General features: G+C 37.5%; 2 protein-coding genes and 1 long non-coding RNA gene across 3 annotated transcripts; 2 read left to right on the top strand and 1 right to left on the bottom strand.

The window, feature by feature from the left end:
* Nucleotides 1–12,496: 12,496 nt before the first annotated feature.
* On the bottom strand, nt 12,497–20,063 carry LOC5573847. Its single transcript, XM_001654829.2, has 2 exons — nt 19,714–20,063; nt 12,497–13,635 (listed from the first exon to the last, which is right to left on the bottom strand). Exons 1-2 carry the CDS (start codon nt 19,926–19,928, stop codon nt 12,606–12,608), a joined length of 1,245 nt encoding a protein of 414 aa, XP_001654879.1. The 5' UTR covers nt 19,929–20,063; the 3' UTR covers nt 12,497–12,605.
* Nucleotides 14,643–15,377, top strand: LOC110676703. Its single transcript, XR_002500637.1, has 2 exons — nt 14,643–14,942; nt 15,002–15,377. It is a non-coding gene; the product is annotated as an uncharacterized LOC110676703 (long non-coding RNA).
* A 15-nt stretch (nt 20,064–20,078) lies between the features above and the next one.
* Nucleotides 20,079–21,601, top strand: LOC5573850 (alpha-ketoglutarate-dependent dioxygenase alkB homolog 4). Its single transcript, XM_001654830.2, has 3 exons — nt 20,079–20,313; nt 20,672–21,300; nt 21,357–21,601. The coding sequence occupies exons 1-3, from the start codon at nt 20,212–20,214 to the stop codon at nt 21,565–21,567; spliced, it is 942 nt and encodes a 313-aa protein (XP_001654880.1). The 5' UTR covers nt 20,079–20,211; the 3' UTR covers nt 21,568–21,601.
* Nucleotides 21,602–26,436: the final 4,835 nt, after the last annotated feature.

Here is a 26,436-nt window from a genome sequence, read left to right as displayed (position 1 = left end):
CGTAAGACAATTTTGGCGTATAGTAATAGTAAGATTTTTTGTATGACAATTAAAAATAATTTGTATGGCGCGTAAGAAATCTCAAACCCCCACTCTCCCTATAAATCCTTACCTAATTAATGGACTGCTCTTCTATTTTCCATTCTTTATCTAATACATCTAAAACTATTCGTTTATAGCTAGAGCCAGAGTCGGACAAGAAACCGTTTCCCTACACCTCCATTCTACCATCATTATAGCACGCCTTTCCTTACGACTGATACATAAGCAGTCTACTAACCAAAGCAAGTCTCTGCCATGAAATTTCCTTACCCCCAAAATTCAAACCCTCGAACATGAACTGGCGTAGATGCAGGGGTATATACGGTCTACAGTGGGCCAGTTTCAAATGCAACATCAATTAATCCTCATGATAATTCCCCTAATGATCTGCGTTCTGACGTGGCAGGCACCCTTGTTGCCTTAAAATAAAAGATCCGGCCATCTGGTTGGCTCCTTGTGTAAATTTAGCGATACTGGAATGGCAACCACGGACAGCCAATCAAGTTCAAGCGAAGTCAGAGGTATTTAAATTAAAATCAAGGACATTCACAGCTTGTTATTTTAATTAAAATAATTTCTGACATTCTTTTGTTTCATTTTTTTTTTTTAAGGCACTCCGTGCTCGTGGCCACTACTGTGCCGGAATCAGTTTATCTGCATCTTCTTTACCGATACAGTTCTATTTTTAACTAATCTATATTTACATCTGCTTTCACTCTCTTCTGCTCTTTTGCTCTCACACCGAGCAGGTAGGAGAGTGCTCTGCTGTTGGTCCAATCGATTTCCATAAGCCATAGTCCATTGCTCTTGCGGTGGTTCGTTTTGCCGTGTTCCAGAGTCGTTTGAAGCTAGCTGCCTGCGAAGTGGATCAGTTTGTCTCAATCACCATCTGATACTGATGGAGGATGGATGTGTTCCCCTAAGCACGGTCCTCCGTGCGGCGTCTTCTGGTGGCTGGACGGGTTATTTTTTTTTTGGAGGGGCTGGGAATTGAATCCATGACCTTCCGCTTATGAAGCGAAAGCGTAACCTCAAGGCTACGGACCCCCCTATGTTTCGAAAATGTATTAAAACAATCTATTCTATCACTTCAAAAAATCCAAACGACATTGTTACGTGAAAAATCACGTAGATAAGATTTGAGCTCAACACCGAATGTACGTACAACAATATGCAGAGCAGATGTCAAAATGAACTTAGGTACCTACGTGAATTTCACGTAAGTGCAATAGGTAACCTCAGTAAAAATTACCGAGTCACTATTTGCAGAGCCGTAGCGTGGGTTCATGGCGCCCTTGGCGAACTTCCATTTAAGCGCCTCTCAATCAAAACTGTACACATCTATTTAACATGGTGAGAGTTAACGTGAACTATATCATTAGAATTCATTAGAAAAGAATCGTAGGATGCTAGAAATTTAGAACATATTTGATTATTGAGTTAATTCCTGCAGGACAAAACGCAAATTCTTTTATCTATTAGGGCAGATTGCCAACTATTGCACAGACTAAAAACGTGCCAATTATTGAACAACCCGTGTATTCCTTATGGATGTGCAATAATTGGAGTGTTTTTAGTCTATGCTATATTTTGCTATTTATCCTAAATGTTATTTGAAAAATTCCCAAGAATATTACAATTTATATAATAAGAAACAAATATGAAAAATCGGTGTTCTAACAATTTTTTGGTGCCAATTTTAGTAAAATGTTTATTTGAAGAAAAATTCTTCTAAGCATTTTAAAAATATTGATTAAAAAAAATAAAAGCTTCTTTATCCGATATTTATATCATATGACACTAATAGTACAACCTTGAAAAAAAAAAACCAAAGCCATACGCTTATGTGTTACACTTTTCACCACACTGCTGCCGTATAAGGCTTGCGAGCTTTTCTTAACAGTGTTGTACAAAATACAACAGCACGACTACTGAAGTGTTAAAAACGTAAATAAAAAAAATCATTTTTCATAAAAAAAAATTAGTGCCAGAAAGATTTTTTTTCAATTCACGTTGTCTTGGCCAAGACATTTTCATAAAGTATCATTTAAAAAAGTAATTTTAAATGAATTTTTAAGGAAAGGTACGATGGGTTACGTCATCTATAGCTTTCTGAAAACCAAAAATGAGTATATCAATCCTACTGATTCCATTTTTTTTTGTAAAATCAAATGGCTATCAGCTAGCGTACAATATTTTTAAGTGTTATTAAAAATGTACCACTGATTTGGGAAGAATAATTCGCAGAATGCTGTGCGGATTTGGCCGGAGTTAAATTCTTAGAAAACCACACCCTGGATTGAATATGTCATCAAGATGGTTTAAAAAGTTCAAAAGTGTCGGTGAACCGCAAAGCGTTCTATCATAACCACACATAGTTTATATAGAAGACCTTGATTATTTGAGAATCTCGACAATTTTTTGGTTGAATCCAGTCAAACACTATGTTAGATTCATGCTCAGTATTTCATGAAAATTTCTTTCAGGATCCATATTGTGATTCATAGAGATTGTGTTTGAATTCAATATGTATTTTCAAACTTTACCATTTGTGTCACGCGTGTTGGCGCCCCCTTAAGGCTGGCGCCCTTGGCGGGTGCCAACCTGGCCAACCGCACGCTACGGCACTGACTATTTGGTGGTTATGAATGGTTTAGTGATCTTTATCTTAGTCAGGTGAAGTGGAGGTAAAATGAATTTGGAATAATCTACGTGATTTTTCACGTAGCAATGACGTTTGGATGTTTTTGAGTGTAGCACGCGAAGGCTACAACAAGACAGACCAAACTCACAAAATTAGGGAAACAGGATTCAAAATGCTCAGAATTGATAATAAAAATGTCAAAATCTTTTAAGCTTGTTTACATTTACCAATTGGGAATTAGTTTTCTTCCAAAGCCTATTAGAAATAAGATTGGTCTTTATTACAGTTAAATTTAATGCAAAACCCTCTAGGTCCTGTTGGAACGCTTCGTAAAGGCTACCGGAAAATCTACGTAGCTCTTACGTGTAGCGCCGGAGGAATGGACGAAGTTCAAAAGTTCATGCGTTCATTCTGGGCTACCTATGATTCACGTAAGAGCTACGTTAAAAGTGCGATGGAAAAAATTACGTATGTTTTCACGTAACAATGATGTTTGGATTATTTTGAGTGTAGCGTTTTTAATAACGAGGATTGCCTAACTTAAATATTCGTTTTCTTTCCAATAACCGTTAGGATGTGGTCAGGGCCATAATTGACTTAATTGATTTAAATTGTGAGCATAATAAGAATGTGAGTGCTTCGTGAAGCCCAAGCAGGACGGATCGGTTTTGCGTCGTCCGATAGATTTTGCTCACGGTTTCGCGCGTATTTTCGTCGCCGGAGAATTTTTCTTTTTTTCCCTGTTTTGGAGCGTATTGCTGGGTAGGTATTTGGGAAGGCCCAAGCAAGACGGTTTGTTTTCGGGACGCCAAGAAGTTTTGCTGTCAGTGTCAGTTTTGTGTTCAGTCGAGAATGGATTACCAACTGGTGAGTTCGTTTTATGCTTGTGATAAAACATTTTTTTCTTGAAAGCGTAACTTTTATGTAATATTAAAACGAACTTTGTATGGTTCGTCATTATAAGAGCCGGCATTATGCTTTTTTCTTATACAATTTCAATGTACATATATTTTTCTCTTTTTGACATTATTAAAAATTATCTTTTGAATTGTTCGACATTGTGATGTTGACGTATTTTTTAAAACTTCTGCCATATCGAGACAAAATGCACAGTAGGGAGCCGGATCCTATTCTTGGCACTTTTGATTCACTTCGGCAGTGGGGTTTTTTGAAAGCTACAGAGCTCATATTTTGCCATGACATGCGTCGTACTGATATGCTTCTTATTGCAAAGTTTCAGACAATTCGGCCGAGAAAAACCCCCCATGCCAAAGTGAATCATGGAAGTGCCCAAGTGGCTCTGCACCCTATATGTAATTTTCAAACAAACTATGTATGGTTCGTCACTACAAATGTCAGAATTGTTCCTGTTTCATATAATTTAAAGTATATACATGTAATTTTCAGTTTTCGTCATTAATAAAAACGTCTTTTGAATTGTTCGACATTATAGATTTTGACGTATTTTTTGAAGCTTCTACCAAGCTACCATGCTTCTCGAGACAAAAATACAAAACTAGCTTTAAATATAAGTTGTAAATTTCCACCTTGTCCATGGATCGCATCACCGACCAGAGGTGACTCCTAGATCTTTTCCTCCCTCACTAATAAACACCCTTCCCGTGGTGATTGTGGAGATGCAAAAGTATTCACGGTCTCTAGAATCAACAATCATTACACCCTAGCATTCCTTCCCCATGCCAACTGACTGTAAGGACTTGACCGGCGCCGATCAATTGATCAATAATATTAGATCTGCTAAAATTGCACTTCGAGAGTAAGCGGAAACTCCCATCCCTTGTTCATTTGGATCGTAGTGCAATTCTTACCAGTTCCGATCAATCACGGAGTAGCAACCATTGACATGTACAGTAGACTGATGCAAATTTTGAAGTTTTTGCTCCCCTATGCTTAAACGGTGTCAATTATGATGAAAATCATTCTCCCAAAATTTGAAGTGATTTGGAAGAAATTTGGTTGTGCACACGCCATTTGAAGTTTATATGGAAATTACTATGGGAAAGCCAAACCTTTTGTGTTCAATCCTCTATCTGCTCGTCATAATAATATATGAAAAAGCGAACACACTCTTCCCATGTAAAATTTTCCCAGCTACAACTTTGCCGAAGACCACATTTTGTTGGGACGTAAGAATAAATTGTTATTCTTGATTTCAAAGTCTAAACCATGCTGAGATGATCATTCAATTACCTTCAGAGCAACACTGCTTTTTTGCTGTAGAACATAGTAGCCTGGATTACTTTGATCTATTCTTCCCGCCAGGAGCACCACTGTTGCCTGCCGAATAGTTGGTGAAGCTTACTGAAGGCAAACCCACTTTATAATGATGAATAATAATTTTTCCTGACGTGCAATCAAAATGTGGTCTTCGGCAAAGTTGTAGCTGGAAGAATTTCACATGAGAAGAGTGTGTTCACTTTTCCATAAAATATTATGACGAAGAGATAGAGGGCTGAACACAAAAGGTTGGCGTTTTCCATAGTAATCTCCATATAAACATCAAATGGCGTGTGCACAGTCAAATTTCTTCGAAATCATTTCAAATTTTGGGAGGATGCTTTTTACCATAATTTAAATCGTTTAAGCATAGGGGAGCAAAAATTTTGAAATTTGCATCACACTAATGTACAGTCAGTCTATGCTATGCTATGCTTAAATTGTGAGCGTAATAAAAATGATTACTAACCCAAGCTTTAATCTTTGAAACTCTGTTCGATTTTCGTCAATTCTGGCCATATACGAAGCAGTAAATTTATTGAATGGTCGTGAATGCTATTTCCAAGCTTGTGTTTCTCTTAGTAAATATTTATTGCTCTGAAATATTTTGTTTTAATGCAACAGGTATGACTAGATTTCGACAAAAATGCACATAGATATACCTACCTATTTATAGCTGCACAAATATTATTTGAATAAATTGGAGAATTTGTTATTTGTTGTGACCAGGGCCGATTTTACAAATGAGGGGGGCCCGGAGCCACAGCCTCTTGGAGGCCTGTTCCCGGAAAAGTTGTACTCATTTGGAATTTCCGTAAATATATTTTAGGAATAATGTTCGAACATCAACATTATTAAACTTTAAAACGAGATCATTAACATTATTTATTTACAAATAATTAGGTACACCAGAGATACTATCCAAAAAAATATGAGAGATTATTATTCTCTTAAGAAATGTATATGACAGTTTAAAGAAAAAATACTTATAAGAGTACTGCTTTTCAATATTGGTTCTACAAGCGCTTAGATCAGATTAGATTAGATTAGAGTACTGTTGGTGTGAGATTCGCATTAATGGGCCAAATATACTACGCACAACAAAAATTCTTAAACTTTATTTAGATTCCAAGCTTAAAGTACACTAATATTCCGACAAACATTGTTTTTGAGCCATTCTGAATCTGTTTGAATGTCAACTATATTCTATCAATGAAAATTTGAAAGTTTTGTTCAATTGTTTTGCATTAAGTTTATTTTGTGTAAATCATGTGGTTTTGTGTAATCGATGTGATCCAAAAAAGTTGGTACCAGTTTATGGGTTCTTAATATATATTAAATGTTCAACAATAGTCGTGATCAAGGATGGGAAAATTCGCTCGCTCTCCTGAACGCTACCGATAAAGAATAGCAAAGTATCTGCTGCTACGGAAAGCTCAGTGACAGCCGAACGCTATTTACTAGGGCGAGCGCAATCCCGACAAATCGCAAACGATTGAGATAACCCGAAAGGCAAAAGACTCACAGAGCGGAAAGAGAACCAATCCTCTCTCAATTCAAAGATCAAGCAAGATGTCAAAAATAAGTAATTAGGGCGGAATTAAAAGGTACAAGATACTCCAATCTACTTTTTTGTTTATCAATTATGTTGTGTCTATTGTATTGACATTTTTTCATAGGAGTTAGTTCTTCCACCAACGATGAGCGTTTTATGCAAGAAATTGTATAAATATTCTAAAATAAATATTTATTGATAACAGAACTTAGCCAAGGGCTGAAAATCTCAAAAATACTGAAAAAAAACAGAACTCACATAAAACATGTAGGAGCGGAGCAATATGGTCATAGCCGGTATCATGAAAATATCATGGTGGCCACTAAACCGTGGGAAATGGAAAAAGGTGGGAATTTGAATCCAATAGGAGAACAACAGAAATTTCAAAGCTACCGGGAAAATCGCAGCGACATTTTGTGAAATTTTTCTAAGCTTGAAATTAACTAAATACCGTAAGGACGCCATTCACCGCTCATGCTCCGCTCCATTCACCGCTCATTGGAATATTTTGAAAAATCTGAACAAATTTTCGCAATAAAAGTCATCACCATGTATTAGTATACCAGAATGGATTGTATCAGAATGAAATTCATATGATTTAATTTTATAAAAAATAATTTTAAGCTGTTTAAGGCGGTAAACATGAGTTGAACAATGATTTTAGCTTCTTCCCTGGCCTGGATCATGGGGATTGACGGTGCCAAAGTGAAGGTGCACCGTAAAATAATATCCGTTCGTATAAAATATCACCTTCCCAATACTTTGGCACACCTCCAACGGATCATGATTTATCATGAAACGGCTGCTTGCAGGCTGAGGATCTGTTAATATGTTTCTGCATATTATCAGGAACTCTTCAAATGGAGGGACCGCCAGGGCTCAGTAGTTACTTATGCACCACTACTTGTAGTTGCAGTTTGTTAGATGAATTGTAGCATCCTTTGTACTAATCGGTAATGGTGGATAGGTTTCGAAGCTAACGCATGATCCAACTTTTTGTTATGTGACTTAAAAATAAATTGGTATGAAAGTGGCGTGATGTAATATTGGTGAAACTCTTAGCTGTGATAGTGGAAAGTGATAACGAAAGTTCATACATGATAATCTGATATAGAAGTGCTAGTGTCAAAAACAAAAGTGACGACAGCAAAAGTGAGGCAATTATGTGATAGTGAATAATAAAATAAAATGGGGAATGGGGACCTTTTAATAAAACTATTTCGTTCTTCACTTTAACCACTCTAGTAACATTTCAGGCCTTATCATAGTTTGATAGTAGTCTGAACTACTAGACTGCAAAACTACGGTAAGGGCTGATTGCTGCTAGGGTACACAGTGACCATTTGAGCAACATTGCTTAGGAACGTCTGTGTGATGAACGCAATAGAGGCTTATAAAAGCAAATGCTAGGAAGGAGCTTAGGGCAGATTAAAAGTGCCAGAACTACCCCTATCGCTACCGACAAAAAAAAAAAAAAAAATTTAAGCTGTTTAAGGCGGTAAACATGAGTTGAACAATGATTTTAGCTTCTTAGCTGCCACGCTTCAATATGTTGTAGTAATTTAGTACAAAGATAACAACCAGCTAATGAAAGTAAATTAATTCCAACTAGTTGTGTATATAAAGCCTCATACTTAGGATGAGCGGTGAATGGCGCCCTACACATGTATCATTGGCATACATGTTATTCGGTACCATTATACGTTATTCAGATTGTTTTATCTTGCGTCTAGCGCAAAAAGTTGCGGAAAATATAGAAAAACCGATTTTTGACAGAATTAATGTGTTGAAATGCTGTTAAATGAGCGGTGAATGACGTCCTTACGGTAACATAAACCTATGCAATATGATATAAGCTTCTTTTTCTTGGCATTACGCCATCACTGGGTGACACTGGGTAAAGCGAGGTGACAATTCGAGTGAAGTGACTCGCCGTGCAAATCAAACAGAGAGTCACTTCACTCGAGCCGAGAATTGCCACCTCGCTATACGAGACCGACAATTCTCACCTCACGCCACTCGTAGAATAAACCCAAGAGGCTGCTTCTAAGCTCCGTGTTCTTATGAGTACGTCCACTGTTTTGACTGAAGCTTACTATGCCAAAGTTGCTATTTTCTCATACGTTTTGTGTGTGGCATGTACGATAATACTCTATGCCCTGGGAAGTCAAGCAAATTTCCATTTCGAAAATATCCTGGACCGACCGGGAATCGAACCTAGACACCTTCAGCATGGCTTCGCTTTGTAGTCGTGGACTAGTTAGCTAAGGAAGGCGCCCAATATTAGGTATATCTAATTTAATATTTTCTCAGGAATATACTTTGGTAACTAGTTTATTTTCCATACTAAAATTTTTAGTTAAGCCAATGTTTTTCGAAAGTTTTGATCTATTTCCAATCATATTTTATTATTTAAATGATGTGTTGGAGAAAGCAAATATGTTCGAAGTTTTCTACTACAGTCAAACTGATTAGATTTCAGAATTATATAGTTTGATATTCTCCGAATGACTTGTTTATGCTCAAGAACCGCAATAGCATAGCATAGACTGACTGTACATGTCAATGGTTGATACTCCGTGATTGATCGGAACTGGTAAGAATTGCAGTACGATCCAAATGAATAAGGGATGGGAGTTTCTAATATTATTGATCAATAACGGCGCCGGCCAAGTCCTTACAGTCAGTTGGGATGGGGAAGGAATGTTAGGGTGTAATGATTGTTGCTTCTAGAGACCGAGAATACCTCTGCATCTCCACAATCACCACGGGAAGGGTGTTTATTAGTGAGGGAGGAAAAAATCTGGGAGTCCCTCTGGTCGGTGATGCGATCCATGGACAAGGGGGAAATATACGACTTATATTTAAAGCTAGTTTTGTATTTTTGTCTCGAGAAGTTTTTGGAAAAAATACGTCAACATCTATAATGTCGAAGAATTCAAAAGACGTTTTTATTAATGACGAAAACTGAAAATAACATGTATATATTTTAAATTATATGAAACAGGAATAATGCCGACACTTGTAGTGACGAACCATACATAGTTTGTTTGAAAATTACATATGAGTATTACTGTGCATTTTCTCTCGATATGGTAGAAGTTTTAGTAAATACGTCAACATCACAATGTCGAACAATTCAAAAGATAATTTTTAATAATGTCAAAAAGAGAAAAATATGTGTATATTGAAATTGTATAAGAAAAAAGCATAATGCCGACTCTTATAGTGACGAACCATACAAAGTTTGTTTTAATATTACATAAAAGTTACGCTTTCAAGAAAAAATGTGTTATCACAAACATGAAACGAACTCACCAGTTGGTAATCCATTCTCGACTGAACACAAAACTGACACTGACAGCAAAACTTCTTGGCGTCCCGAAAACAAACCGTCTTGCTTGGGCCTTCCCAAATACCTACCCAACAAGACGCTCCAAAACAGGAAAAAAAAAATCTCCGGCAACGAAAATACGCGCGAAACCGTGAGCAAAATCTTTCCGACGACGCAAAACCGAACTGTCCTGCTTGGGCTTCATGAAGCACTACCCAGCTAGACGCTCCAAAACAAGGAAAAGAAAAAAAAACTCCGGCGACGCAAACACGCGCGAAACCGTGAGCAAAATCTATCGGACGACGCAAAACCGAACTGCCCTGCTTGGGCTTCACGAAGCACTCTGTTTATGCTCAAGAACCGCAATATATGATAATGTGTTTTTCTAAAATTATTCGCCATATCAATCTTTGGTAAGGGTCTTTGGAAATGGCTTAGACTCATTTCTTCTATGGGGCTCTGCACTGTTTTGATTTTGTATGGCATTTTGACGTTTACTGGCCTTGTTGTTTACAAATTTCATGGGGGAGAGAAGGAGATAGAATGATTTTTGTGCAGAGGCCTATAACATAGGGGAAAAGCACCAGTTTTCGACCCACTCATACGATTTTGGCCTACTTTGTATGAAAATCCGAAAATTGACACAGATTTCTTGTAGGTCGAAAATTAATGCTTTTCCCCTAATGCTTTTTACTTTTTCAGTTTTAGCAAGTGGTCCCGGCCTGGGAGGGAGGCGTAGATACACACAAAATATTGAACAACACTTTTCCAAATTGCAAGATAACTTCCGCTCACCAACGACAATCAAGGCAGGTTTTAGCATTGGGCGTACATGTTTTCGCGACTATAATTTTTATCGCGATTTGTGTTAGGTGTTACGTCTGTTTCTCTGTGATAGCACCTTTTAATTTGATCGAATATAAAGTACTGAAACACGTATCTTTTTACTCTTTTCCAATCGAAATTAAAATTAAATGCACATAAAACTACGGCCCTTTTTCCAAGTTTGTCCAGAAAGCTCGCAGATACACATCAAAAGAAAACTGCCTCACTATGACGTACATAAATTTTGTATCGGTTTCTCCCTCCCAGGTCCCGGCAAACGTCGTCTTACCATCAAGTAGGCTGTTGAAAAATAGCACGCTATTTCCCATACTAAATTACAGATAGCTTTCTCCCGTTTTTTCTGTCTATTCTGAAGACCTTCCTAAACGCACGAACACGTCGCAGCCATTAATAAAGGTAATAGTGAAGGAATTGTGTAAATCTGTGGATCCGTTTTCATGCCATTTCGTGACATACAAACACCATTTCATTTTTATTTATATAGATTTTATAGATATAGATAAATTGTTTACGGCTAACCAGCCGAGTGCAAGTTTCTACAACTACCGTAAATCTAAACATTACATATACTACGCAATTAAATTAAATGGATAACATATTTTGAAATTTGCGAAAAAGTTACTCGTACACTCGGTGAAAATCGAGCTCACGACTCCCTGTTCACTAGATAGGGCGCGTTACCCCTACACCACGAGAGGACCCATGGACGCAGAAGTTAACTTGAATTTGATTTCAGCTCAATAATCACGTAGTCTTCTTACGCAAATTGCACCTCTTTCTTTTTTTCAACAACATTCTTCTTTTGGGTTCAAATAATAAGTTTTCACTATGGAATGATAATTTTGTATTAACATTGCAGGACTAATACGTTTGAATTTTTTTTTTTTTCAAATTTCTCCATAGTAATTTCCATATAAACCCAAATGAAAATTTCACAAAACTCTGTTTTTATGGTGAGGATGGTAAGGAAAATATGGGAGATTGGTTTTTCAAACATTTTTAAATATTGAATCGCCCTAATGTAATACCTAGCCGAGAGCGCATGATCATAGTTAACAGTCCTGAGTTTGATTCTCACCGAGAAGACGTCTAACTCTTTTGCAAATTTCATAACAATTTGTCCATTTATTTCAATTTGAGAAGTATATGTAATGTTTAGTTTTGCGGTAAATATTCATAATGCCGTTATTTTATTTTGAAAAAATAATGTTCAGTTTTTTCAATATCAATGACTGTCAACATGATTTAAATCAGTTAATTCAGTTTTTGAACAAAATTCATATAATTGTTGCCTTCTTCTATATTATGTCTTGCAAGCGTTTTTTTTTTTTTTATCAAAATCATCCGATTAAATATGGTGGCTCATATTGCCCCGTTTAGGTAACCGTTTCCCCATTATAGTAAAATTACACACAAAATAATGTTTTTCTTAAAATGTTTCTATCGTTTCTATGCTTTTTAAGACATTTTCCTTAAACCTATTGGTGGTCCATAGGCCTATTCACAAGACGTTTCAAATCAGCTGATCGGGAAGCTCGTTGACAGTTCTTCTATGAAGATGACAGTCCCGTGTTAGCACCAGTCCTCCACCGATGTAAACAAATGCATAGACGAACCTGTCACATTAAAAGGCCTATACAACTAACCAATTTCAAAATACTAAGGGGTGTGTGTGTATGTGAAGCCCATGTAGCGTAAAATCATTTATAGCATAACCATACTAAATACTGAGTGGTCATTTGATATAACTGGGGTTTAATTATGCCAAATGGCTTTATGCTAAAAAGATTCGATACCAACATTCTTTTCTTTCCAAATTAATCATTCGACAAACATGTCCGGAATCAACTACTGTCCGTTTCTATGTAGACATTTATTGTTTTATAGACTTGAACCACTATCTGGTATCGTGTGATCTTCAGCTAACGATACCTACCCCAAAACGTCTATGGCTGATACGTCGCTATCAGTCTGATTTCCGTGAGCTGATCCAACGTGTAGGTTATCATCTCGGTCGGTGATGTAGTGTTGAGTCGGCGTAGCTTCAACTTCAGGGCTGGGTTGCCGTCACTATCGCCATCGTCGGCACGTTCCACGAATGCCAGATAAGTTATCTGATCCTCGGAAGGCAGCCGATAAGCGATGATGTCATTCACGCTCGGGATGCTAATGGTGGGAAAGTTTTCCAACGCTTCCTGAAGAGTGGTCCAAAACTCTTCACCAATATAACTGGATAGGAAATTTTCCTTGGCCTGGTCCAACTCGAAATCCCAGGTTGGGGAAGGAGCGCGAATCGTGTTTGTTTCTATGAGTTCTTGTTTGATTTCCAACGATTTCTTTTGTTTTCGGGTTTTCTGCTTACGCTGGGAATTGACCACTGATTGATCCATGTGAAGATCATCTACGTAATCCGGGATTGAGGGACTTTCATTGTTTGGGGTCAGGGGTTCAGAGCATTGTAAAACGGCTTTTACTACACGGGCAACAGTGGTCTTATTCAGATTACGATAGGGCTCATCTTTAGCGGGAGTTTCACCTTCTTCGTCTGGTGTATCATCTTTGCTAAATCGTATATGTTGGGAAGAGTCTCCATTGTCGTTTACAATGGCAGGAACTTTACCTTTGCCATAAGTTTTTACGATCACTTTCTGTGGAGTTCCCTCTTGTTTTTTCTTAGATTTCCGCTTGCGAATTCGTTTCCGTTTGAGTTTGGGTATTTCATCAATGGATTCGTCTTTCTTGCATACTGATTCGAGTCCGACGAATATTTTGGGCAGTGTAGTCTCATTGTCATCATCGCTATCGGATTCGGAACTCGAGGATATATCTCTTTGTGTGGGTTTATCATTAGAAGTCGATTCACGTTTCCGTTTCCCATTCTGATTTACAACGGAAGCACGTGGCGAGTCAACTGCCGCCACTCGTTTGGGCGCGCAAATTTCCTGAGCGACCTTTGAACTGTTCGAAGAGTGCACTCTGTCAAAATGTAGAACAGTTAATGAAAATGAGTGCGCTCAAACGGGTACACTGAACCAAAACATCCCTCTTGTTTTCTGATTTGTCCGAATATTGCGGCGCTCACCTTCATTTTCTTCATGAACTGCAGTAGGCGAATTCCGGCGCGTATTTTCTTCGAAGAAAAGAAAATTTTCTTGCTGGTGAGTAATGGAAGAAAATTTCTTCTCTTCGAAGAAATTGTTCGCCGGAATTCACCTACAGATCAGTAAAAACAATAGAGATAGAAAACTATAGAGGACGAATGTCGCTGCTGTTCCCTTTGTTCTCGCTCAGAAACATGTCGGGTATATAAGTGTCAAACTGCATACTTTTTCGCGTTGACATTTATAGCCCCGCCTATCTCCGCCAGCAAAAGATGTTCCTGCAGCGACGCCAGCGACATTCTTCCTCTATAGTTTATTACCTCTATTGTAAATCTCGGTAAACTCGGATATGTTGCTTATCTTGTGAATATATCATACATATTAGTGTTTAATGGGATTTGCTCGCCTTACATGTGAAAAGTAAAAATTTCTGCGCGAGAAATGGTCAAGAAATTTTCTACAGTGAGCTCCATTCTAATTATTGATATTTCTTTTCAACTGCGTACTGCGCTCAAAGAAAAATGCTTTTGAGCATTTCTTGCAAAAACAGCGAGAGAGCTGTTGGCATACTAGGGGAAAAAGGACTAATATTTGATCTACAAAAATTTTGTGGCAATTTTTGGATTTTCATACAAAGTATGCAAAAATCTTATGAATGGCTTGAAAATTAGTGCTAGGTGCTCTGCCCCTATAAAAAAGCAATTCGTCATGTAGCCTTCAAACGGGTCTTCGAATTCGGATCAAATACAATAGGTCGTATGAATAAAACCGAGTACTTGCTCATACTCAACCCGACTTGAGAAAAGTAAAGTCTCTGAGCATTTACTTAAAACCGTATGAATAAAACGGTACTTTGCTCAGAGTAAGTTCGAATTTCGAACTTAGCTTTTACTCTGTCAGAATTTTTGTTTTTGTTTTGGCTATCCGATTTTTGCGCAGCAGCCAACAGTTCCTTTGAAGATCTCAAGCATAAATTTTGCTTGAGAAAGAAATCAACCGCCTGAGCCGGCTTCTGATGAACTCACACACCCCGGCGAAGCTATTCAATCACGTCTGCCGGGAATAAGTCAGTGAGCGCAAGAAACTGCAACCATCGTGTGCCGCCTGCAAAGACTGCAATTGATACATGAAGGATGTTGCTGCAGTTTTTCTCATGTGACGGCTGCCGGTTCGTCCGCAAAGGTAAGTGATTTGCACTTTTGTTATTTTGCAAATAATTTATTCGTGTCCCTCGCAAACAGATCTTACCGGTGGGTAGTAGTCAACAATCAAACGGTGACCGTACCCTCCCAGAACAAGTCAAATTCCACTGAATGATAACGTCGAACTTAGTTCCTGTAGGGTCTATATGTAACAGCACCAGGATTATCGTAAGAATGAAATTAAACCGGCAGCATCTTCATTAACAACCAACCAGCATTAGCATCATCAGCAACAAAAGGAAATTGAATTGAATCCTCCTCGTCTGTGTGTTATATGTTAATTCAAGATGCCACTGGTGACCGGATTGGCACTAGTGAATGAGAAGCTATAGGACTAGGGAAGTGCATCGTAGCTAACGCAGGCATTGGAAACAAGATTGAAATTTAAAGAAATAAACGTCGTTACGAAACTTAACCGAATGTTCGTCAACATTTTCATCAGCTGATATCTATTGGTTTCGCCCAAAACCCACCACAGATTTTGTAAGAATCTGCCAAAATCTGCTTCTTCTTTCGTAACACGTAACATCATTCTACCAGTAAGGATGAGTAAGAGCCTACTTTTGGTGAGGACTTTCTTTACCAACTGACCAATTTATCATGTGTATATCGTGTGGCTGGTACGAAGATACTCTATGCCCTGGAAAGTCAAGAAAAATGCCAACCCGGTAGGATTTGAAACCACGACCCTCATCTTGAAGTTGCTGAATAGCTGCGAATTTAATGCTACGACTATCTATCCGCCAAAATCCGTATGGGATATCCTCAAAAGACCTGATCAGATAAACTGCTAGTTATCTCAAAATAATCTAATTCATAATATTTTGAAGAATTCGTCTTAAAACAGAGAGATCTTCATAAAAAATCCAAGAGTAAGTATTCTCCACAAATTTCTTCCGATATTCAGCAAATGATTTTTCAAATAATTCAACAATATTTTTTTAGAAGGCCTTCCTTAGAATCCGAACCGCCAGCAGCTTCTAACCTAAGTTGTCTTTCAACAGTTAAACAATTTAATTCGTTCGCTCACAATTCAACTTATCATTTTGAATTACTTGAAAAAATATGATGTTTATTTTACATCAACGCTGCAGCAGATTTTGATAAATAAATGTAAAATTCGCCAAGTTGAAGTTTCGAAGTTTGTTCAATAAATTTCATCACAAAAGCTTATTCTTTTAGAATATTTTCGCTGAAGTTTCAGCTTTGTAATATTTTACAATGTATTCCTTAAATCTAACAAAATTATGTTAGCATGTCATTTTTACGAGAGTTGTGGAAAAATGGTAATTATAAAATAATAAAAAAACGCAAAATATGTATATTCATTATTATTTTACAATTTTTTTGTGACGTTTTTTTATGTTGATTCATGCAATACTCAAATCTATCGATTTTTTAGTTGTATATCAATCGCTAGCATCTGTAATATAAAATCCGTCTCTGACAAAGTAAGGGATCATTAACAAATTGGCTAAATTACTAAAGATGTTAATAAATAATGAAGGAATTCTTTGCGGATTGCTAATTTGACCTTGGATGAAAAACTAAATGAAAACTTTGGATTTATTCCCTAAAAAGTTTCTGAAGGTAAACCCTAAACCATTTGAAAAATCAAGATTTTGTTGAACATCTAGAGAAATACTTGGAAGAATCTCTGAAGGATTTTTTGTGTTATTTGTGGTCAGTGTTGTCTCAGCATCGATTCCAAACCATGCGTCAATTTTATATGCCGAGTTTATCGAAATCCTAATTGGTATTTCAAGACATATATCATCAGGTTCTCGGAATTTTCTTTCGAGTTCGTTCGTACACCGGCTTGCAGAATTTGAAAATTATTTACCACAATTCAAATTGGGAGAAAGCTTGTACTTCGCCAATCATGACTATTTAAGTTCCTAAAGTGCAGTCCATTAAACTTTAGGAACTTAAATAGTCAGTTTGGGAGTTATTACGCGTCATACAAATTGTTTTTAACTTTCATACAAACATATTACGATGGGGAGACAACCCTCCAAAATTGTCTTACGTAGTGAATATTGGTCAACAGCCAAAAACATCACGCGATTCACATTTCTGTAGGTGCACAGTTGTCTGTCGTAGTGCCTGGCCTTATTAAATCCGACTAACTGAATTCCGCCAACGTCCGCAACGATCGAAAACCATAAATTGATAATGATGCTGATTACATGCATCATATTGCAATTTTCAATTTAATTTTCATACTAAACTTTTGAACTGAGCATGGTCAGTAGGTGACTCAGAATTTTCTGAGCATTTACTCAGCTTTTACCACTTTATTCATACGAATTCGGATGTTCGAAAAGTAAATGCTCAAATGCTCAGTTTTATCATACCAACTTGAGTAAATGCTCAAGAAAATAATTTGACAGGTGGATTTGAGTAAAGTAAAAGCTTTTGCTCAGTTTATTCATACGATCTAATGGGTTGCCCTGATTCGCTACTCGCTACATAGTAACGCACTTGCGCTAGTGTCTACGCACGAAAAATCGCTAAAAGGTAACCCGAAAAATATTTGTATGGCGAAATGGATCTAACGAATTATTTCTCAAAATTGGAAACTATTTTCAAAAAAATATTTGGTACCAGTTGTGCGTGATGATGAAGGCTATTACACCTACCATATATGTTTTCGATTAAAGCTTTCATTCACAAGATATTTGAAGTAAGATGCTTTTCCCCATACAAAATAAAATGAGAAAACTTCTGCTGATTAACTGCCCAAGTAACCACGAAGCTTTATATGAATACTTTATGTTTGCTCTATAGTATACTATCAGATTTTGTTTTAAAGTGACATAACCTTTAAGAGCTTTATAAAGCATAATTAAAGTAGGAAAGGGCCCCACAACAACCAAATTAATGCAATACTTGGTAAAGCAGTTTTAATGCACAAGCCCTACTAAAGCATTTATGTTTGTATATTTAGGGTTCATGATGTATATTAGCTAAAAACAATGTATGTTTAGGGCTTGCGTTAAAAATAAACAAAACAATGAATCCATTGACTACCTTCCAATGGGTTTCTTTACCAGCTTAATGATTTTTTTTTTGTTGGAATCAGGATTCGAACCCACAATTAGGATGATGGTGTGCTGAATGCCTGGCGCGTTGGTGTCCTGTGCTAAAGCTGCTGATGTAATAAGGTAGGATAAAAGTTCCTTATAAACGAAGCCATTGTGTGTGTCAACATTACTATTCGCCCAGTTATTACGATTAGAAAGAATTCTCTTCGGCGATTAATTTCCTTTCCTCACCAAATGAAACACAATAGAAATAATTAGATCACCATTCTTTCTCGTAGAGGAAATAACAGAACTTAATCCACAAAACAAAGCCGTAGCGATTTAAACAGATTTCGGGGGAGAGAAATTGATCGACATTTCTTCTCGCTCCTTATGAATAAAAGAGTCTCATAGATAAAATACAACAATTTTGAATGAATACTTATATCCTTAGATCATGAAATGGGGGTTCGAGATGAAAGAAAGTCATTTCATTATTCTTCCATATTCCACAAAACGTAATGAGCGAGTGCGAACGTGCTCGATCGTCTTACTTATTTATTACAGATTCAAGTGCGTTTAATGAGGTTATGTTATCTTGTATGACACCATAACTGTACATTCACTCTAAACGCTTAGCATAATGCTATACTAAAATAATGCTACAAAGCATTTACAATGTTAATCAAATGCATCATTGCTTGACAGTTATTGAATAAAGGCATGATAACATTATTAATGCAAAAAATGTTGACTTTCGACCAAATTAATGCAATGGTATAATGCTTGTGGTTACTTGGGCAGGTAATCCATTGAGAAAAGGTACTGTCCTACATGTTGGAAATAGTTAAGGGTCTTTCCTAGTCTTATGGTTACGTCCGCGGATATAAAGCAAAACCACACTGAAACAAGCATTGAAGTAATGAGAACCATGAACAAGTTTTTAAATTTACTATTCCAATCACGGTTGAGCTATCAAGAGCGCTTTTTATTTGCGTTTTGGTCCCTCTCGATCCAAACGCATCGATAGCCGAGCGGTAAGCGTTCGCGCTTGACAATCGCAAGATTTTCGGTTCGATTCTGGCTTGCTGCAAGTTTTTAACCATGATATAGTAATTTTTACTGTCGAAATGGTACCATGGTAAAATTGAATACACAAAATATTTGAAATAAATGCAAATTTAGTCTGCACAAATCAAGTGGCGTTGTGTATTTAATTAAACCCTCTAACATAGTATTTTCAACTGCAACGCTGTTCTCAGTGCATACTGTATTTGGTTCGATTTGGAACTTCCTTGAGCATAAACTATCATTGTGCCTGTCGCACAATGATTTTATTTATACATTAGGAAGCAATGTTGTTAAATTTGTTGAATTTTGTGCAATGATTGATTGATTAATATGTTTGATTATGATTATTGATCAAAACATAATATTCTGATAAAAAAAACTAAAAATTATTCGATGAAAATGTGTTCACTGTATTTCGGTTGGAGAATCGAATACAATGAACACATTTTCCTGTAAATTTTCTTGATTTTGAATAAAAAACTGCTTCTGAAAATTCTGAAAGCAATGACGGATCCTGCCCCCTTAAAGGTTGAGTGTATCACTTGTCAGTTGATTCGAGGAGGGTGTTTTGATTCAGTGTAGTTAGGGTCTCAATTTGCCACTCAAATAATTCAGGACCAAATTTTAATAACTTATTTTACTTTAAACAATTACCTTAACAAGTCGCTTTCTCTTATCACATCCAAACTATCGTCTTCCAGGAACAGAACACCATCGCTATCGGTGATGAAGATGTTTTTTAACCCGAAAACTGCACCAATATGTTTCACCAAACAGGAGATCAGCTTCCACTTGTCTCGTTTGCCGACAAACACTTTTTGGCGATGGTCAACGAAAAAATCACTCAAATCGATCTGGTATCGCTGCATGGTTTATTAATACTACGTACGAATCACATGAACATTCATAAAATCACATAAATGCAGTACTTTTCCCGTAAAATGTTTTAATCGAAATTTTTGTTTTGGTTTTGCTCGTTTGTGAGTGGAAGCACATGCGATGGCACTCACGATTGATTGGTCACCCTATCCATATGACATTTCTGCAAATCAACTGTGGCATCGGAGTCGGGTGTAAACAAGACGACATCAGTGCGTGGAAATTGCGAAATTCCGTGATATCCTGGAACCAAAAATCCCCATCCGGTAACGAATGGATCATCCTCGGCCGTGCGGTTGTAAAGGCCGCCGAACTTGTCTCAGCTGTGAGAAGGATTTCGAAATAGAACGAGTGGATTTCCTTAAAATATTCAAGGTAAGCTTCCGTCCAGTTTACTCTTCTACTGCCCATTAGGGTGACCTAAAATTTCTCTGTTGAAAATCATTGGAGCTTTACGTTCAAATGACTGTGTCTAAAGATGTTACGTGCAAACGGGTCTACACCAGAAAAAGCATTCGACTGTGTTTGGCATGAAGGCTTGATTGTACAATTAAGAAGCTTCAATTTTCCAACATGGGTACATTGTTAAAATAATCCATATCCAAATCGTACACTTCATGAAAACTATCAACAACATCCTTAGCTACCATTTGGAGGTTGAGCCCACACATTTTCTGACAAAGCGAAATTTGTCCACCCTGATGCCCATAACTAACACAATCCATTCCAACAGAGCAGCAAAGCCTATTCCTACTGTCCGCGGTGCCATAAGATTTACCCAGGATGGGACACTGCCAAGGTAATGGCCGAACATGATCGCAATCATGGGGGTGATGCTGGGGAAGACTACCCCGGAGTGTACATAGATCTGGACTTTTTGTCCGAGTCGGAGGAAGCCGAACTGATGAAGGGCATTGACGAGATGCCCTGGGACATGTCGCAGAGCGGTAGACGGAAGCAGAACTTTGGCCCCAAGACCAATTTCAAGAAGACCAAGATTAAGGTGGGAAATTTCGAAGGGTTCCCAAAGTTTTCGGAATTCGTTCAGCGCAAGTTCGATCAAGTTCCGCTGATGAAGGGGTTCCAATCGATAGAACAGTGCTCGCTGGAGTACAACCCGGAAAAAGGTGCTTCCATCGATCCCCATATTGACGATTGCTGGATCTGGGGCGAGCGGATCGTTACGGTGAACTTCCTCAGCGATTCAGTGCTGACCATGTCCCGATATCGCAAAGAAGATGGCAAGAATCGATACAATTTGGATTTTGTTGATCGATACAAGGATAAACTGATTGGCGAGCTAGTGGACGAGGAAACGATGGACAAGTTCGATGATCGAATAGTTAGGATTCCAATGCCAAGGTAAGCTACCTAGCATATGTGTTAATGTTCAGAAAATAATATGTTGTACTTTGCAGGCGCTCGCTTTTGATTCTCTATGGACCCCCAAGATACCAGTGGGAACATTCGGTATTACGAGAAGATATCACCGAACGTAGGGTGTGCTTGGCGTATCGGGAATTCACGCCCATGTACCTGGAGGATGGCAATGAATACAGCAAAAGTGAAGAAATTTTTCGATTAGCGAAAAACTTTTGGAACCATTTAGAAGTTATCACTAGCAGTTGAAGTATTTGAATAAAGCATGTTATGGATTCTATAACATTCCCCAGAAAACCATTCCCCCGAAACCCGTTCCCCAGAATTCCATTCCCCAGAATCTCATTCCCCAGAATGTACCATTCCCCAGAATTTCACTCCCCAGAATGAACCATTCCCCAGAAAACCAATCCCCAGAATGGACCATTCCCCAGAAAAGTATATACCTACTCTACAGTTTTGAAACAATTTAGTTAAAAATACTTGAAAATGAAACTTCATACAAAGTTGTTTACAAGTACATGAGAAGATTAGCATTCATGCTGCTAATTATGAACACTTTACGCATAATTCAAATTTCATTTGCAAATGAACTATCACAGTAGTTTCACTTTTATTGGCACTTATGAAGACTGATAGATCAGTCTATAGGCAAACAGAATATCCAATATTTAATCAAAAGAATATGGAACTCATCACTATTCTGCACATAATAGAGCTACACCCTTCTTTCGGTATAGTAGTTTCCAAATGTATAATTTCTCATGTATGTCCAATTTTTACCAAATGGCTTTAGGACATTTCGTCGAATGACATTTGGTCGAATGACGTTTGGTCGAATGACATTTGGTCGAAAGTACATATGGTCGAAAGGACATTTAGTCGAATGGACATTTGGTCGAATGTCTTTAGAACACTTATTTTCGTCGAATGATGTGTAGTTGAACGGAAGTTTGGATGAAAGCTTATTTTGAAATGGTTTATTGGAAGATCATTTGGTAAAATTGATATTTGTTGTGCAAAGTTGATAAGATAACGTATTTTTTTGAATAATCTGAATCATTAACTTTTGTTGAATAAGAAATGGGACATTTACTGTAGTCTTATTTTCAAATTTGATACACCTTTTTATTTGTAATTTGAAGTTATGCCAAAATCAAAAATTTCAATGATTATCCAAATGAACTATTGAACAGTTTTTTGTCATTAACTGAAATACTGAGCTCTAGTGAATTTATTATTCTTCTAAAATATCATCATTCTTTTAAAAACTGCTCAACAAGTTATTTTATGTCTCAATGATGTGAACATATTTTCTTCATTTATTATTCTTATGAAATATCATCGTTCTTCGTAATGAAGATCAGCTCATCTGATGGAAGCATTCGGAGAGAGAGCTCGTGATCTTTTTTTTGCATTCCGGGTCTTGCAGCTCAATGGACGTGGGTAAAATTTTTGAATGTCGAAATCAGAATTAAAACGGCAGGAAAAACTTGCTTTGAAGAAAACCTTTATGGCGAAGTGAATGTTAGGTGTCGGTAACTCTACCTATGTTCAATTAGCTTAGTGTGACTTCCAGCTTAATAACAATCCTCAAGCAAATATATGGTTTTGCTGACAAAGTTGATGACCTCGAGTGAATAACAGAGTTTGCAGTAGAAGATTTGGATTATTGAAAATGAAAAAAAAGTGCTGATTCTTTGTACCGCGTAAGGGAAGATCAGTTGACTGAGGTGACAAAAGTTGGCTTGTTTCCATTTCAAATCAGCTTATCTTGAATCTCAGAACATACCTGGACAAGGAAGCAGCATGAAACATCAAACACGCAAGAGGTAGATTAATACGTTGAAAGAGCGTCCATCAAACTGAATATCAAAATTTTGCTAATCGCATATAGATCTTAGGTAAAATAGATGATACTTTTTCAATTTCTTGTTAAAGCGAAAAAAAATGCTACTCTCGACGGTAGTCAGACTGAACGTAAAACTTTGTTTCCATAGTATTTAGATTCGAGCACAATTTTTTCCATGAAATGTCAGTTCGACCAAATATTATATGCTTTCTGTTGCAACTAAACCTTTTCGACCAAATGTCCATTCGACGAAATGTCCGTTCGACCAAATGTACTTTCGACTAAACGTCATTCGACTAAATGTCATTCGACCAAATGTCTTTCGACCAAATGTCATAGATTCGTCCAATTTTTACCAAATATAGTGATGTATCCAGCTTTACATCAATGTTCTAGGAAGGTGCATCATAGCTTACCTTTTGAGGCCACCCCGAATGGAATAAAGACGTTCGTAGATTCATATTATACGTTTCCGATATAAGTATTACGTAAATTCGGCAAAATAAAAACGTAATATTATGCACATTAAAATGATACGCCCTTCTTTACGTCAAGTTCAAAAAACAAACAAATGACTTGTTTAATTTTGCACAAAATAGTGATGCACCCTTCTTTCAGTCTTATCCTGTTAACGATATAGGCAAAATGTTCCGTAAGGATACCAAATGACAAGAAGGCATTTGACATGATTGATTAAATGATCAAGGACCATTTGACATCATGGTCATTTGGCCAATGACCATTTGGCATAACATGAAGAACATCCTTTTTGAAAAGAAGGAGCATAAGTATGGCTGGATGGCAAATGACTTTATACCAAATGCCCTTATGCTATATGGGCTCTCCATCGATATATTTTGCCTTCTTCTTTCTGGCGTTACGTCCTCACTGGGACAAAGCCTGCTTCTCAGATTAGTGTTCTTATGAGCACTTCCACAGTTATTAACTGAGAGCTTTCTTTGCCGATTGACCAGTTTTGCATGTGTATATCCTGTGGCAGGTACGAAGATACTCTATGCCCAGGGAATCGAGAAAATTTCCTTTACGAAAAGATCCTCGACCAGCGGGATTCGAACCCACGACCCTCAGCATGGTCATGCTGAATAGCTGCGCGTTTACCGCTACGGCTGTCTGGGCCCCTATATATTTTGCCTATATAATTAATAAGATAAGACTGGAAGAAAGGTGCATCACTATATAGGCAAAAATAAACATATAGTTTGTATATTTTATGGGAATTTACTGAAAGAAGGGTGTATTATTATAATATGCAAAATAATCATGAATAAGGGGATTATGGGGCATAATGGACACATTAGGCAAATGCTTATTTTACATAGAATGGCAATTTTTCAGTTACTCTCGGCTGGTTTCCAAGTTCGTAATTAGTATGACGTGCTGGATCCATGGTGAGAAAAAAATCTTATTAAATGTCAGAAAAACGAGATAGAAAATTGGGTCCAAAACACGACTGATAAAAAGGTATCCGGGTGGAATTTAGTAAAAACTAAATTATTAATGGGTGTCAAAACGTACTGACATGTAAAAGTGCTTCCCACTTATCACATTAACAAGAAGAACTTCTCTAGGTTAGTTACTTTGCTCTAAAATTTAATTCTTCCACCGCTTTGCGTATGATCTAATTTTAGCTGAGAAAAAATATAGTAGAATTTCAGAGGACAAATGAAGCAAAGCATAAACTTGTATACCGTCAAAGAGTTCATATACAATACATATTTCGTACAGTTTATAAAATTTTGCTGAATTATGCATATTCCCAGAGAATAAGGGGGTGTCCATTTCGCCCCGTGTGTTCATTATGCTTCTAATCCCCTACTTACTTATTTGTTTTGTCACATCAGACCTTAGCCTGTCACATAAATGACTCACGCAAACCAAAAATTAAAAAAAGAAAATAGAAAATGGATATTCATATAGCTTTCTGGGGAATGGTGCATTCTGGGGAATGAAATTCTGGGGAATGTTACATTCTGGGGAATGAGATTCTGGGGAATGGTTCGTTCTGGGAAACGGAATTCTGGGGAATGGTTTTCGGGGGAATGGTTTTCTGGGGAATGTTATAGAATCCATGTTATGTTCCTTCATATCTTAGGTGTACAGAAATGTTGGACAATCCCAGAAATATGATCACATCCTTCAATCTGCCTAAAGGACTTCAGATGACTTTGGACTAACATTTGGTCGAGAATCGAGTTCCAATAAATGTTAGCTCGAACAGGAATGGGTCGACGGCATTTTTAAATTCTCTTACGACCATGACTTGGTCGACGATGTGGAGCGACAGTTGAGCGACGAGTTACAGATGAAGAACCTTCGCCCAATCAAGTAAGTAGTGGGACAGTGATTTACCAGAACCTATATACGTTGACCAAGAAGGGCACATAGATGAGATACTCGAAAAATACAATCTGAGTGACTGTTACTTTACGCGCATCTTCTTCAAGACGATACATCTTCTTCTTGGCATTACGTCTTCACAAGGATAGAGCCTGCTTCTCAGCTTAGTGTTCTTATGAGCACTTCCACAGTTATTAACTGAGAGCTTTCTTTGCCAAAGTTGCCATTTTCGCATTCATATATCGTGTGGCAGGTACTTTATGCCCAGGGAAGTCAAGGAAACTTCCATTACGAAAACATTCTAGACCGATCGGGAATCAAACCCAGATACCTTCAGCATGGCTTTGCTTTGTAGCCGCGGACTCTAACCACTCGGTTAAGGAAGGCCCCAATGTTAATGACGATACATCCCTATAAGATAAAGCCGGCTTTATCAAGAGCTTGAGATCAGCTTGCCATGAGCGCGCAAAAATAATCGCGCGCTTGAGCACGTGCTATGGTGAGACACATTTTTTCAGATCTCGTGTAGCAATGTACTAGCTCAAACGATCACATCTGCACTGGCTCATGCGCCGTCTCATGAGAAAATCTCAATGTGACAGTGCATTTGAGCCTCGCAGACGAAGGTTTCAAAAGCAAGGAAAAGGGATTAAACCATGGATTAAACTGCCCGTAGGCAGTTTGAAAGGACTGACATGGTTCAACGCGGATGAGGTTATAGCATTCGAATTGAAACACTTGTACTGGCCCCCGAAGAATCATAGGCATAGACCGGAGTCGTATGCTTCCGTGGGGCTATTGTACTAGGCAAACATAACTGCATAAAAGTACTCCTAGTAAGCGCATGTGAAGAGCCTCACGAGATGTCTCATGAGACTCGCTCACTAAGATATATTTTGTACGTATCC

The sequence above is a fragment of the Aedes aegypti genome, chromosome 2 (genome assembly GCF_002204515.2).
Source record: "Aedes aegypti strain LVP_AGWG chromosome 2, AaegL5.0 Primary Assembly, whole genome shotgun sequence".
In the NCBI taxonomy this organism is placed as follows: Eukaryota; Metazoa; Arthropoda; class Insecta; order Diptera; family Culicidae; genus Aedes; species Aedes aegypti.
Note: the sequence above shows the minus strand (reverse complement) of the source record. Positions and strands in the feature narration are given on the sequence as shown.